The sequence below is a fragment of the Brassica napus genome, chromosome C9 (assembly GCF_020379485.1).
Source record: "Brassica napus cultivar Da-Ae chromosome C9, Da-Ae, whole genome shotgun sequence".
Taxonomy (NCBI): domain Eukaryota; kingdom Viridiplantae; phylum Streptophyta; class Magnoliopsida; order Brassicales; family Brassicaceae; genus Brassica; species Brassica napus.
In genome coordinates, this window is record NC_063452.1 from 21844388 (window position 1) to 21859532 (window position 15145).

At 42.4% G+C, this 15145-nt stretch overlaps 2 protein-coding genes across 2 annotated transcripts; one reads left to right on the forward strand and one right to left on the reverse strand.

Moving 5' to 3' along the window:
- Positions 1-318: 318 nt before the first annotated feature.
- LOC111209923 (replication protein A 70 kDa DNA-binding subunit C-like) lies at positions 319-3412 on the forward strand. The gene is made up of 2 exons (XM_048768347.1): positions 319-961; positions 1034-3412. Exons 1-2 carry the CDS (start codon positions 669-671, stop codon positions 3249-3251), a joined length of 2511 nt encoding a protein of 836 aa, XP_048624304.1. The 5' UTR covers positions 319-668; the 3' UTR covers positions 3252-3412.
- On the reverse strand, positions 3404-5111 carry LOC106418477. The gene is made up of 4 exons (XM_013859200.3): positions 4947-5111; positions 4604-4732; positions 4244-4504; positions 3404-4171 (listed from the first exon to the last, which is right to left on the reverse strand). Exons 2-4 carry the CDS (start codon positions 4724-4726, stop codon positions 3527-3529), a joined length of 1029 nt encoding a protein of 342 aa, XP_013714654.1. The 5' UTR covers positions 4727-4732; positions 4947-5111; the 3' UTR covers positions 3404-3526.
- Between the last annotated feature and the right edge of the window lie 10034 nt (positions 5112-15145).

Genomic DNA, 15145 nt, shown 5'->3' on the forward strand with positions numbered 1-15145 from the left:
TTCTCGATTTTGGCGGAAAACACAATTTTTCGGTTTTGGTGGAAAACGTAATTTCTCGGTTTTTGCGGGAAAACGCAATTTCTCGGTTTTGACGGAAAAATGAAATTTCTCGATTTTGACAGAAAAACATAGTTTTATAGTTTTGACAAGAAAAAAAATACTTTTATAATTTTGGAAAGTAAACATAATTTCAAAATTTTAGAAATAAAATCTAAATTAATAAACAAAAAATAATTATAAATATTATTGGGTATCTATGGGCATGCTCTTTTGGACATGGTCTCTATTGGTCTTTGGACATTTGTTTGGACCATTGTCCAATATGAACCACTCATTACTACCCAAAACTGATATGGTCCAACTGATCATGTTCAATTGGGCTCTGAACGGACTATTTGACAGTTCTAGCTACACTCTCTACTAATCAACCCCTTGGATAAGATAGATTTGGAGTTGGAATTACAGAAATGAAGCTTAAACGTAATTCCTAGAAGGTACTCGGACCCAGAATGTAAATAGTCTAAACTCACGAAAACGTTCTACTTTCCCTCTCAAAACTCCCTCTCTCATAAATCTAATTAAATCCCTAATTCAATAATATCAATTCAAAACCATTCTTTCGTTTTCCTTGATTAAAAGTCGCTTTCTCTACAGTGCGATCGGAAACGATGGCGGCGAATCTGACGGCGGGAGCGATTGCGAAGATGCTGAGCGGAGAAGTGACGGGGGAGAAAGAGATGACGCCGATCCTGCAAGTGACGGAGATAAAGATGATCCAGCAAGCGCGGAGGAACCAGGAGCTAAGCGTGGAAAGGTACAAGGTCGCCTTGTCCGACGGGATCCAGTCGCAAGAAGGTATGCTTAGCGCTGCCTCGAACGCTCTCGTCAAGCAAGGGAGTATTCAAATCGGATCGATTCTTAGACTCACTGGATTCAACTGCAGCCCCGTGCGGAATCGAAGGTATGATTCTTCAACGTTCTGATTCTGATGATTGTAGAACGAATCAATGTAAAAGCTGTATTCTGATGGCAGGATTGTTATTGTTAACGAACAAGAGATTATTGCGGAGAAATGTAATATCATTGGGAATCCTCTTCAAATGTTGACTCCTAATGCACAAAGCAATAGTGTAGCTAGTTCACCTCAAGCCCAAGTTGCTCAAAGACAAGCCTTTGGTACTGCTACTGGTTCTAACCAGCAACAGGCTACAAGGAGTGAGTTCAATGGTGTAGCCAGTTTACCTCAACCTCAAGCTGTTCAAAGACAATCCTTTGGTTCTGGTACTGGTTTTAACCAGCAACAGGCTACAAGGACTGAAGTCAATAGTGTAGCCAATTCATCTCAAGCTCAAGTTGTTCAAAGACCATCCTTTGGTACTAGTTATAACCAGCAACAGGCTACAAGGAGTGTAGCCAATTCATCACAAGCTCAATTTGCTCAAAGACAACCCTTTGTTTCTGGTACATCACCTTCTGCTGGGCCATACGTGAGCAACTCAAATAATGGTTACGGAAGCTCTAGGCAGGAGCAGACTTATTATTCTCGTCCACCGGTTCAGCCTCAACCACCATCTATGTATGCTAACAGGAGTCCAGTGGCTAGGAATCAGGCTACTCCAATGATAATTCCCATTGCTGCTCTTAACCCTTACCAGGGTCGGTGGACTATTAAGGCTAGGGTCACGAGTAAAGGAGAGCTTAAGCATTATAATAAGACCCATGGGGATGGGAAGCTATTCAGTTTTGATCTCCTTGATGCTGACGGTTGGGAGATTCGTGTTACTTGTTTCAACGAGATGGTTGATAAGTTCTTTGACGTGATTGTTGTTGGTAACGTTTATCTGATCTCAAAGGGAACTTTGAAGCCTGCTCAGAAAGAGTATAATCATCTCCCTAATGACTATGAATTACGGTTAGAGAATGGGTCAACTGTAGAGCAATGCTATGAGGATGATGCGGCCATTCCGCGGAATAGATTCCGTTTCCGTTACATAAGTGATGTTGAGAACATGGAGAGCAATAGTATCGTTGATCTTATTGGTATTGTGTTGTCCATCTGTCCGACTGGCTTGATTATGCGGAAGAGCGGAACTGAGGTGCAGAAGAAGGCACTTCAGTTGATGGATATCTCAGGGAGAAGCGTTGAAGTAACTATGTGGGGTAACTTCTGCAACGCAGAAGGACAGATACTGCAAAGTCTTTGTGACTCTGGTGCATTCCCGGTTCTTGCTGTGAAGGCGGGTAGGATCAGTGAGTTTAACGGGAAGCAAGTGAGCACCATTGGATCAAGTCAACTCTACGTAGAACCAGATTTCCCTGAAGCAAGAGAAGTGAGGGAGTGGTATGAGAGAGAAGGACGTAACGCTCCATGTATCTCGATATCTAGAGTTTATACCGGCGCTGGCAGACAAGATGTTCGCAAGGTGATCACTCAAATCAAGGAAGAGAATCTAGGGACCTCAGAGAAGCCAGACTGGATCACAGTCACTGCCACCATTTCATTCATGAAGGTTGACAATTTCTGCTACACAGCTTGTCCCATCATGAACGGAGATCGTCCATGCAGCAAAAAGGTTACTAATAACGGAGACGGGACTTGGCGGTGCGAGAGATGTGACAAATGCGTGGATGAATGTGACTATAGGTATATATTGCAGCTACAGTTACAGGACCATACGGGAGTAACCTGGGCCACAGCATTTCAGGAAGCTGGTGAGGAGATAATGGGAATGCCTGCGAAAGATTTGTATTATCTGAAGTATGAGGAACAGGATGAGGAGAAGTTTGAAGACATCATCCGCAAGGCTGCTTTCACCAAGTACATCTTCAAGCTGAAGATTAAAGAAGAAACTTATGGTGACGAACAGCGTGTGAAAGCAACGGTTGTGAAAGCTGAGAAGCTGGACTACTCTCAAGATACCAGGTCCCTCCTAGAGGAAATACATAAACTCAGAACGGAAACTATGAACCCAGAGAGTTCCAACTACAGGTCTAGTGCATATAACTCAGGTATGGGAACCTCAGTGGACGTGCCACGCAGAGAATTTGGGTTACCTGCAGCAAATCAATTCAGTAGCGACCCAAGACCTCTAGGCGGTATGATTTTGTGTGGCGCATGTGGGAGTAATGGTCATGTTTTTGCTAACTGCCCAAGCTTTATGAGTGAGCCACAAGGACAACACTATGTGAGCACACAGGGGAGAAACACAGGAAGAGGCATGCCAAGGCAACATGTTGGCAGTAGCTACTGAAAGACTTTAGTAACTATATCATCTCCATCATTATCTTTATACATTTGGATACTCAGGTCAGAGGCTGCTTTGACCGTTTCAAGTTCACTTTAGTTTTCTTTTTCTTGGTGCTTTGTATAAATCTCTTCACCGTTAAATAAGCTAAAGTTATATGCTCAAAATCAGATTCCAATTGCTCTTTAAAACGACACCTTTGTTCTGATTTACACAATTACAAAACTTCCCAACACATAAAACATCCAATCATCACATAGTAGTTTTGATAAGAACATATATCAATAGCAGAGTCCAGTTAATTTAGCAGATTCACCAACATTCACATTGTAATAAACCTCCTTCACTCCTTCCCCTGCACCACAATGTCCTTTCCCAAACCCTGAATCATCAGAAACCTGGTTGTATCCATCACCCGCAATAACAGTAGATGTTTCAGCAACTGTACTCGCAGCCACCGCTCTGAGACGGTAACGTTCAGCTCTTGATCCAATCACCTGTCCCAAGATGGAAGCTCCAATGGTCAAAGCCATAGCTGCTTTAGGCATCAGCACAGACTTCCTGAGCATAGCTATGAAAGGCACAGCAGCATGGACCGCCACGAACCACGAAGGCGAAAACTTGATGGTGTGTTCTCTCCAAACACCGAGAGGCACGTTTGCAGCCATCCCCATGAGAGCGATGGCGAGCATCTTTTCGGGTAAAGGCTGAGGGCGAAGGCTTTTAACCAAAGGGGTCTTGGAAAGCGCAGCTCTCGCAGCTACTATAGGAGCTGGACATCTAAATTTCATACCGGATGGTGGCTGTAATGCTTTAGCTACAAGAGGCATGACTTTGCTTGCAGCTCTGTAAGATTTCGCGATTGGACAGTTCCCGGTTTTTAACCACTCGTCACCAACCGCCTCGTGTTTCGACGAGTCCCCAGACTCTCAAGAAGAAAGCAAGCAACCGAATTCAGTTACTGATCTCCATTGTAAAGTCTTTGTATACAATCTTACCTCTTGTTTGTTGGGTTTCTTATACTTGTCTGAGAAGGGACCAAAGCTAAAAGGTCCTCCAGGACCAAAAGCTGATAGGCTTATAGTAGCAACCTTCCCAGCAAGAGGATTGAACTGCGGTGTCTCCTCTTCAAGATCATCTCTGAAACTAGAATGTCCAGAAAGCGGCACGATACCGTCTTTCCCATGGAAAAGCTTGAACGCTGAATCAAATCCAGGACCATCTTCAAAAATAGGACCTTTACCATCTCCTTGCACCACCTGAATCAAAATCAAGATAAAAACTTTACATCCCCCCCATTCAATCAAAAAAATAGATTATATAACTTTTTAATGTTTAAAGGGTAAGAAAATAGTTACAGGAAGTTGAAAATTCAAGGAGGAGAGGGAGAAAATGGTAGGCTTGTTGATGTTTCTGAGGAAAGGGCATTTCTGGATGATGCTTTCGGCAACAAAGGGACATTTAGATGATTCATTATCCATTGTAGCCTGAGAAAATTGAAATTGAAATTGATTTCGATAAGAAACAACCAAACCCAGGATGCGAAGTTCCACAAATTAAAATACCCAAATATTCAATTCACACGGTATTAAAACCCACTATGATCGATTTTACTATCTACCCTAGAAATTATTAATATCTAACAGATAGGAATCGAGAACGAAACGATGATAAAGCACGAAATCGAATCGAGAAACTCACCTGAGAATATTTCGATTGTTCTCGCCGGGAAGAATGTTGCAGAGCTTTGAATAAACGTGTGGCGAACACGAACACGGACGTGTATAGAAAAGTTTGTATTATTGTTACCGGTTGGGTCGTTGAACCGTATAACTGTTCCTTTTCTTATAGAACCGGTGATCACCGGTTTAACTATTTTGTGGTTGACTTTTGTATGAACTATGAAGCACGTGGGTGTCTTCGGTGATCAAGCGTGACTATTTTGCATGTTTGGTAATGGGCCATGGATCTTCATGATGTTTGTCGTTACGATAATCTGATCCAACGGTAGAAATTAGTGGAGTGGCTAAGTAGTCGTTGTAAACTTGAAGTGTGAATATCCACATCACATATGTTATAGATAGTTTGATCATCCTATTTAATAGGACTGGAGATTATATAATGATGTAATATGTTACCTGTATTAAAAAAAAAAAACTTGTCTAACGAAATAACATCTACTCCCTTTGTTTCTAATTAAACGATGTTTTAGGAAGAGATTTTTGTTTCAAATTAGATAAAGTTTTGAAACTTTTAAGGTAAAAACTAATAAAATACTAAAGCTGATTAATTCTTAAATTAATTAATTGTTCTTTCCAATATTTATGCACAAGTTCACGAAGTCAACAATAGTTTAATTACTTTCTTTAATCCAACATTGATTCTTCTCACAATTTTTTGAACAACTATAAAAACAACGACTACACTAATAGAAAACCATGCATTTTTCTAAAAAATGGATCAAAAGGAAAAAGTAAAAGAAGAAAAAATGAAAGACAAAAAATATTATTCACCAGATCTGAGAAGGATCAACCAAACACACTCGATTCAGAAACTGGATTTAAACAAATCACCTAATGAAGAAGAAGAAGAGCTTCACCCCATCGACCAAATTGATGAAACAGTAAGAGCTGAAGATTTCTTCTCTAGGTGGAGATGCATTTAAATCAAACAAAACTCTTCTTTCGTCATCTTGAGGTAACAAATTCAAATCAAAATTGGTATCCATGAAAAAGTATAAAAATCATCTTTTGTTTTGAAACTAGTATAAATAAAAAGCTGTCTTAGAAAAAATTTCAGTTTGACTCCATTATTTTTCTTTGAAATTTAACTTCATGCTTGTAAAATTTGGCTCCAAATTAAATTAAAACACTAAAAGATGTCGTGTGACTGTTTGTGTTCTACTCTATGAGTAGCATTACTTTTGTCTCTCTAATCAAGTGTTTTGAATATAAATATTATTTTCCTTATTCTGTGTGTTTCGTACTAAAACATCATCTAATAAGAAACAGAAGGAGTAAGATTTATTAACCAACTGGATTATTAATCTATTTACAAAAAGGAATGAATTACTTATATACAAAAAAATAACCACTGCTGTCTTTAGTGGTCTTTGAGATTATGCTATTTGTACCAGTCTCTTTATGTTAGACCCATGAACTTAATACTCCAAACCAACTAACATATCTGAACCCCGACAGATTTTTCGGAGCCTATCACTGGAACTTCTCCATCATCAGAAATTCACAGGATTCCATATGAGAGAAATTACTATAGCATTCAATTAAGACAAATCAATCAAAGACAAAATCTATCAAAGAAGTTATCGTCTAGAGTAGTACATATCGATTTTGTACGTCAATATCATATCACAATGATAATGTAAATTCAAAATCGTGTCACCTTTCTGAATATTTTGATTAGTCGCCTCCCAGATATATAACGAAATATTACTTATATAGAACTTTCAATTTTTAAAAAATAATTCGACTTCCAAGTATATTATGAATACTTAACTACTTAGTTCAAAAAATATTATAATCGAAGTAATAAATTTCAATATGTATAGCATAAAATCATGCGAGCAAGGGATCAAGAATTAAAATCACAAGACCATGAGATCAATGATACAAAACTACAAAAGTAGCAACATACAAAAGAGAACCAAGCTCACCATAAGATGTGGGTCTGAACTATTGTCTGCTTAGTGAATCATTTAGGTTAGAAATTAGAATTGATCAGTACCTCTCACTCCAGCAATAAAGTTTCCCATCTTGATTCTTGACCAATCTGATTTTGGGTTAGGTATAGTTTTTTTTCATCAGTAGATTATATTAAACGGGTTGGAATGCAATTCTTACAAACCAAATCCGACAAGGAATGTGCACATTCCTTTCAGAACCATAAGCCGGTGTGGTGAAAACTGCCCCAAAAACAAGAATTAAGAAAATGAAACTAAGACAATGGAACAGAACTCTAAAAACTTATGGGACAAACACATAATCATCAAGGAAGTTAAGCGAATTGGTATTTGATGCCATAATGAACGAGAAAGCGTTGGAAGTTACATTATTAGGGATGAGAGCAAGGATCCAGAATAAATTCCACCAGGAATCATTAACAATCACCATGCAAGAATAATCTTCATCTAAATGAAGCCACGAGAAAACGGATATAGTTTATGAACCGTGAGAAAACAAATAAACTTAACTAATACATATAAGTCAATTAGGATTCAATTAACAACTTGCGGGGATAGCTCAGTTGGGAGAGCGTTAGACTGAAGATCTGAAGGTCACGTGTTCGATGGATTTATACCTAAGTTTTACGTACATGACCATTATTACAATACTAAAAGGTGAACATGGTGAACGGAGAGAGTGTCCACATCAGCATGGAAATTCCAATCACTAAGAGAGCATCATTTTCATTGGTCATATCCAACTAATAATTATACATTCTTTATTCTATATTACCGATCCTATAATTAAAATTAAGCCCAAAAAAACTCAGCTATAAGATTGCCATATCGACCTTCCTCCTCCCTCCCCTTGATCGCCGGTTACTGCCGTCCATAGTTGTTACACACATTCTTACTGCGACAATCAATTACTTCCCCAAAGCATTGAATCCTCTCATAATCCCATCGTTGTTCTTCTTCCCCTCCCTCTTCTATATAACCTTATGATTCCATTATCCATTTAATATCACTCAAATTACCCTAAGGAGTGATTTTACTCTCTCAAATAAGAGGTTCAATTGTAGTACTTAGAGATCGAATCCACAGAGAGCTAGGGCACACAATAGACTATAGAAATCAAGATTAAGCTATGCAAATAGTTTATAAAGCATTAAATCAATGAAAGAAAGGTGAACAAAGTAGTTGTTCGATTGGTTGATTGAGGTTGTAAACAATTAGGAGAAATAGCTAGACCTAGGGATTTATCAATCAAAAGATTCAAAACTACAATTCAAGGATGCTAATGGTTTATATATTCAATTCTAGAACTCGATTTTAATATGTAAGCAGTCCAGCTTTCGCATGCAATTGCTAATCAGATGTCTAAGTCCAGTCTCAGCTGTCACTTGTTGACTTGGAGCGAGCGTCGATCGATGCTATGGCCTGAGCGTCGATCGATGCTTCCTTAGACAAGCATTAACGACCTAATCAATTTAGTTCAACTAGATTTCTAGACCAACTCTCATATGCGCCTAGGTATCTAATCCAGCAGAGTTCGGGTTCTGTTAATTGATTGCACTTTCGTGCCTCTCAACTATCCTATGATTCTAGGTTCAAACAATTAGTCACACTGTCGTGCTATTCTAACTATTCCAGACCCTAGTATTACAAATCACCCTGGTGTAGAGATCTATAGATAATCTAGCAATCCTAATTGATTATCAGTTTGACATTAAGCTCATGAAATCCCTAAACCTAACAAGATAAATTACTCAGACATGCATGCAATAACACAATCATAGTCTCAATAATGTAATAGATAAGAAATCAATGATAAAACCAATGGAGTTCCAATCAATCTCTGAAGGAGAATTGATCTTCTCTCCAAACCTAAGAGAAAACAATAGAATAGGATAATAGAAAGCTTGTTGCCGTCAACAATGGCTTAGAAATACATAAATAGGGTTTCTGGTCGTCCATGAGTATTTTGGTAACTTGGTGTGGCTTCTGGGATTCAAACGGTCTTGAAATATGCTTGGCCCACGTTCTGGCATCACTGTCGATCGACACTAATGCTTTCTTATCGATCAACAGTCCTTCATCTCCTCGACAGCTTCCTCTTGCGAGGTAGACAGACCACGCTTCAGTAAAATAGGCATAACTTCTGCTACATGATTGTCCCTGATCGTTGAGTGGTTTTTGCGGGTTAGATTGATCCGTACCACCCCCTCCTTCTAGCGCCAAACTGTGGGAACCGAAATTGGCACTGTCGATTTCCGTTTAAATTAGGAAAGTTAGGAAAACCCTAATTTCCCAGAGGTCCCGGATATCTGTTAAACCACATGCCAAGCAATCAGAACACGCAAGTAAAGACGAAAAGAAATAAGAAATCGAAAAGAGAGCAAATTAGATCTTATTCCGAATTCGCGTTTGAGCGTTACAACAAGGTAAGAGCCTGGGCTACGAGAGCTGTCGGTGAGATTCCTAGTTCTAAAACCCTAAGACGGCAATAACCTAGTTGAGTCGCAGCTCGAATAACAAAAACGGAAATATGCCTAATTGCTCTAAGTGCTAAGTTTGCTCTGAGAAAAGTCCCCCTCATGCCTCTCGCCTAGGACCCCTTATATACTGGCTCCAAGGTCGGTTTACGCCTTTCCTCTCCTGCCCTTAAGCCACCATAGCATAAAAATGGAGATATTCCATTTTTTTCGATCTTCGTAATTATCTTCAAAATTTCGTATTTATCCGTGGAAACTTGACATTTATCTTCCCTTGCGGACCAAGCGTAAACCGACATGCGGTTTACGGGCTGTTGGTTAAGAAATCGTAAGTTGGGCCTCAAGTCGTGTCTTAGGTCCCTTTGGGCCGTCTTTCGACTCGAAGCGTTTATTACGGCTTCTTTCGATAAAGAATGAACTTTCTACGGTTTTTACGGTAAAGTTTGATTGATAACTTAGAAATGGCGGGGAACGTGAGATGGGTTTGCTATGGTATTCGGGAGATAGCATCGAAGGGTAGACGAGAATGCATGGACTGATGTCGTATCGACGTTTCGGAAGAGCTCGGTCGCTACGTAGCGACCGATCGGAATGGGTGTTTGGTCGCTACGTAGCGATCCTTCTCGAGTTCTTCCGTAAAGGTTTTCGTAAAGAAGAATCTATTTCGAAAAAGTATTTGTCGAAGAAGTTTCCTACGTTTTTCTTCTTCGGGGATTTGGACGTTAACTTCATCGTAACCGTTTTCGACCCCAACAGTTAGCCCCCCAGCTCGTTAGAGTCGAGACTCTTGCGGGCGAAGCTAGGCGTATTGAACGAAGTTTACTTCTAATTCCGCGGAAGAGAATTCTCGAAAAAACTTTTATTTAAAAAATATAAAATTCTGAGTCCCCATTTCTATAAGTAGTGAGCTCTTGTCATTCATTTGCTTCACACCTTTCCTTCTCCAAGCCTTCAAAACTCTCTACCTCCAAATCCCTTATTTTTAACATGTCTTCTTCCCATGGTGACAAGCAAAGTTCTGATGTGGAGATGGGCGAGGCTACGTCTCCGGCGCCGATTCCGACTTCTTTGATCGAAGCGTCGGCTTGTGTTGCCGATCATCTCTCCTTTCAAGAGAAATTAGTTCGTCACCAAGCCGAGAAGGAAAAGGCACGAGCTGGCGCCGAGTTACCGTCCTCTCCTGCACTGGCCGTTGCTCCGGATCATGGGACTGAGGGCGTAACTCCGCGAGATACGGGAACTCTCGCAGGCTCGGATGTTCCGGATGCTGCGGCTTTACCTGCTGGATCGTCAACGACTCCGATTCTCGTCGAAGATAAGGGGAGGGCCGCTGACTCTATGCCGGCTCCTCCTGCCAGGAAGGAGATCGTTCTAGCGCTGCACGCTCCTAGTGTTGTTCCGGTTACTCAGCCTAAGGGCCGGAAGAGGAAGTTTACCAAGGGCGATGACAGGAAATCTTCGTAGCAAGGAGGCTCGAGCATAGCGTCGGGGTTTCGCGGAAAGGTTTGTCGCTCACTCACTTTCTTGATCGTCGTATTTTTTCCAAAAGACAAAGAATCTCTAACTTTCTTTTCGTTTCGCAGTTCGTGTCGTTGATCGATGAGATGATCAGCGAGTGTGGTTCTGAGACCAGTCGTCTTGCTGGGGAGTTGTTGGAATTTCAGGGTAGATGGTCCGAAACCGAGGCCATGCTGACGGCCGTCAAGGGTTCTCACTCCGTGAAAGTGTCGAAACTTGAGATCGCGATAGGGGAGCTCGAGAGGGACCTCGGGATGACGGCGAGTTCGTTGCTCAAGGAGAAGAAGGCCAGGAAGGCCAAATCTTCGAAGGTCCGTCATCTTCAGTGTCAGATTGAGAATGATGCAGGATTAGTGAGCCGCGGGATCCAGGAGGCCAAGGACGCTCTTAGTTCTGAGTTCCAAGCTAGCTTGGCGAAGATCTCTTCCTTTCTGGGCTCTCTTGAGTGCATTCGGAACAGGGATTTAGCTTTGGCGACGATCGAGGGCGGGATGGCCATGGTTCAGTTGTTCCGAAGTGAGACCCCTCCGACCTTAGAGGCCGAAGAGGCCCGACTGTCCGGCTGCAAGGGAGATTTGGCAGTCGTGGATGGAGATTTTGATTTCATCCTAGCTAATCTGAAATCGGTTTGCCTCCTTCCGATGTGTTCAGAAGGCCCTGAGGGGAAGGATCCGGTACTCGGGGGTGACGCGGCTCCAGGTTTAGATGAAGTGACGGGTGAAGAGGGAGCGTGAGCTCTGAGGATGACTTTGGTTAGATCTCTTACGGGAGAGATTTTTTTTTTTTATGTTTTGATCTTTCGGCCTTAAATGGCCTTATTTCGTGTTTCGGGACTGGCCGTGTGTGGCTTTGAATCCCCGCCGCTCCGTGGCTTTTATGACAAGATGGTCGAGTTGCGTTTTTCATAAGCTTACGTATGGTGTGGAAGAATGGTGATGAGTTGTCGTCTCATATCCTTTTTTGATGTGAAATGTTTTGTTCGAGATCTGTTTCGGGAGTTTTTTCGAGAGGCATCGACTTCGCGGGATATCTAAAGATGTCGAACATAAACATAGAGGCATGGTTTTGGGATATCGTATCTTTTGGATATCATGCCTTGAGATGTTAGAGACAAGTGCGCTGGGTTTAGGGCAAGACCTAGGTTTACTTTCAGTTTAAGATTTTGTGCGGTGACTAGCCGGCTATCGTTTTATCTGTCGCGATTTTAACCTGATTCGTACCGATTTAAAGTCCGCGAAAGGTTCTCGGCTTATATGACTTGTTAGATACGAATCGAGCATCTCTCCGGAGACAATTTTTAAGCCAACCGGAAGTGCTGGACCAAAATTTCGGGTTTCTTTTATAGTGCTATTATCCTTGTGTCGGATGTACGAGAGTCATCTTTGTAAGATGGCTATGTCTGTTTAGGACGTTCGAGAGTTCGATGTGATCAGCATCGAACTTGGCGGCGAATGCCGTTGTTTAGAGTTTTTGCGCGAGATATGTGTTAAAATGTTCATCATTATTTACGGAGTGTCCGTTTTCGTCGTTCGGAAGAAGTAATCCTTGAAGCATCTTTCGCGATGTCTCGCGATGCCAATGGCTGCATCTTCCTAACGGCTGATTTATTTTCAAAATTCGAAAATGTTTTGCGGATAAAAGGTGATTTTGCTTGGTCGAAATATGTCGGAAACATCGAAGGCGTGGTCAGAAATTTTCGAGTTTGAGAGTGTACGAGTATAGGTATCCACTCCCCTCCCCCTTTTTTTTGATGAGGGGGGGGGACAGCTGAATTTGCCTTTTGACAAACTGCCTACGTACTCCTTATGGAGATCAAGCCGTCTCGTAGTTCGGTGATTGCGAGTTGGTCAGTGATAATATTTTTTGAGATGCATCGCGTTCTAGGTCCTTGGAATTTTAATGCCTTGCATGTTGGCAATTTCGTAGGAGCCTGGTCAGACGATTTTTTCGATTTTATAGGGTCCTTCCCAGTTTGCTCCGAGTTTTCCCGCGTTTCGTTTAGCGGTGTTTTGGAAGACTTTTCGAAGGACTAGATCTCCCTGATTAAATCTACGGTTCCGTACGTTGGAATTGTAGTACTTCGCGGCTGCGTGTTTGTAATTTTGGATCCGGATGAGTGCTCGATCCCGGCGCTCGTCAATGAGTTCGAGGTCGTCGAGGAGCATTGCGTTGTTGAGCTCCTCTCGTTTGGGAAGCAATCTTCTCCGAACACCGGGGAACTCTACTTTTGCGGGAATCATGCATTCCGTTACGTACACCAGAGCGAAAGGGGTTTCTCCTGTTGCTCGCCTCGGGGTGGTACAGTGGGACCAGAGGACTCCCTCGAGTTCGTCGGCCCACCTGCCTTTTTTGGCCTCTAAGCGTTTCTTCAGTCCGTCGAGAATGGTTTTATTAATCGTTTCAGCTTGTCCGTTACACTGCGGATATCTGGGCGTCGATTTGTTAAGCCGTATCTTCCATTTTTCGCAGAACGCCTCGAATCGGGTGGTGATAAATTGAGATCCGTTATCGGTTACGATTTCGTAAGGAACTCCATGCCTGCAGATGATGTTTTTCCATACGAAACTTTCGACTTGGACATCTTTTATACTTGGGTACTAATCGGCCTCTACCCATTTTGAAAATAAATCGGTGAGGACTAAAAGGAAACGCTTTTGCTTTGAATTATGAAGGGGACCGACGATGTTCATGGCCCAGCGCACAAAAGGATAGGGCGATGTGATGGAGGAGAGGACTTCGGCTGGTTGTCGGATGGTTGGAGCATGCCTCTGGCATTTTTCGCATTTTCGTGCGAACTTCTCGCAAACTCCGATCATCGTTGGCCAGTAGTATCCATGGCGTTTGATTTTCACTGCCAGTATCTTCCGCCGGAATGAATGCCACAGGACCCCGAATGTACTTCTTCCATCACTTTTTTCGTTTTTTCCCCTTCCAGGCACGTTATGAGTGGTCCGTAGAATCTCCATTTGTAAATTTTGCCGTCTACTGTTACGTAGCGTGCGGCCTGTGTTTGGACTTTGCGGGCTGCCCATTTCTCGGTGGGCAGGCGTCCGTCGATAAAGTAGTCTTGAATCTTCTGCAGCCACAGGGTATCGTAGCCGTAATCAGACTGCTCTGATTGTGGTTGTATTGCAACGTCTTCTTCTTCGTCGTCTTGACCTTCTATGAGGTTGACGACGATTGGCGGTCCGATGCTCGGATGTTCGATGAATTCGACCGGAATTACCCTTTTGAGTGCAGGATCAGAACTTGATGCTAAGGCCGCGAGAGCATCTGCCTGGACGTTTTCGGAACGGGGAATTCGCGTGAGGGCAAAACAGTCAAACTTTTGAGCTAGTTTTCGGACCAGTTTAATGTACGCATCCATCCGTTCGTCCCAGGCTTCATACTCTCCGCTGTACTGACTTGCCACTAACTGGGAATCGCAGTAAGCGTGGATGTTTCGTATCTTCAAGCCGTGAGCCAAACGCAGTCCTGCGATGAGTGCTTCGTATTCGGCTTCGTTGTTTAAGGCGTGGAATTCCAGCCTAAACGATTGCTCTAAGATCTCGTTCGTTGGAGATGTGAGTCGAATTCCAATGCATGATCCCTGCTTGGACGAGGATCCGTCGACGTGAAGGAGCCAAGTGGAATTTGGTTCCTCGTTGGTTATGGTCTCTGTCGGTAATTCGACCAAGAAGTCCGCAAGCACTTGTGACTTTGCGCTTGTTCTTGGTCGGTACTCGATATCGTATTCGCTAAGTTCTACCGCCCATTTGGCTAATCGGCCCGATTGACTCGGGCTATGCAAGATAGTTCGTAGGGGAAAATTCGTGAGGACGACGATCGTGTGGGATTGGAAATACGGTCTTAGTTTCGGGCCGATGTTACAACCGCGCATGCTAATTTTTCCAATAACGGGTATCTAGATTCGGCATCCAGCAAGGTTTTGCTGATATAGAAAATAGGTTTATGTTCGCCGCGTTCTTCCTTGATTAGCACGCCGCTCACAGCTTTTGCTGATACAGGGATGTACAAGAACAAAGGTTCCCCCTCACTGGTTTTGCGAGGACTGGGGGGGAAGCCAAATACCGCTTCAGCTGTTAGAAAGCGTTTTCGCATTCTTTCGAACATTCGAATTTTTTATTTCCCCGTAAGACATCGTAGAAAGGCATGCACTTGTCTGTCGATCACGAAATAAAACGGTTAAGTGCCGCGACTTTACC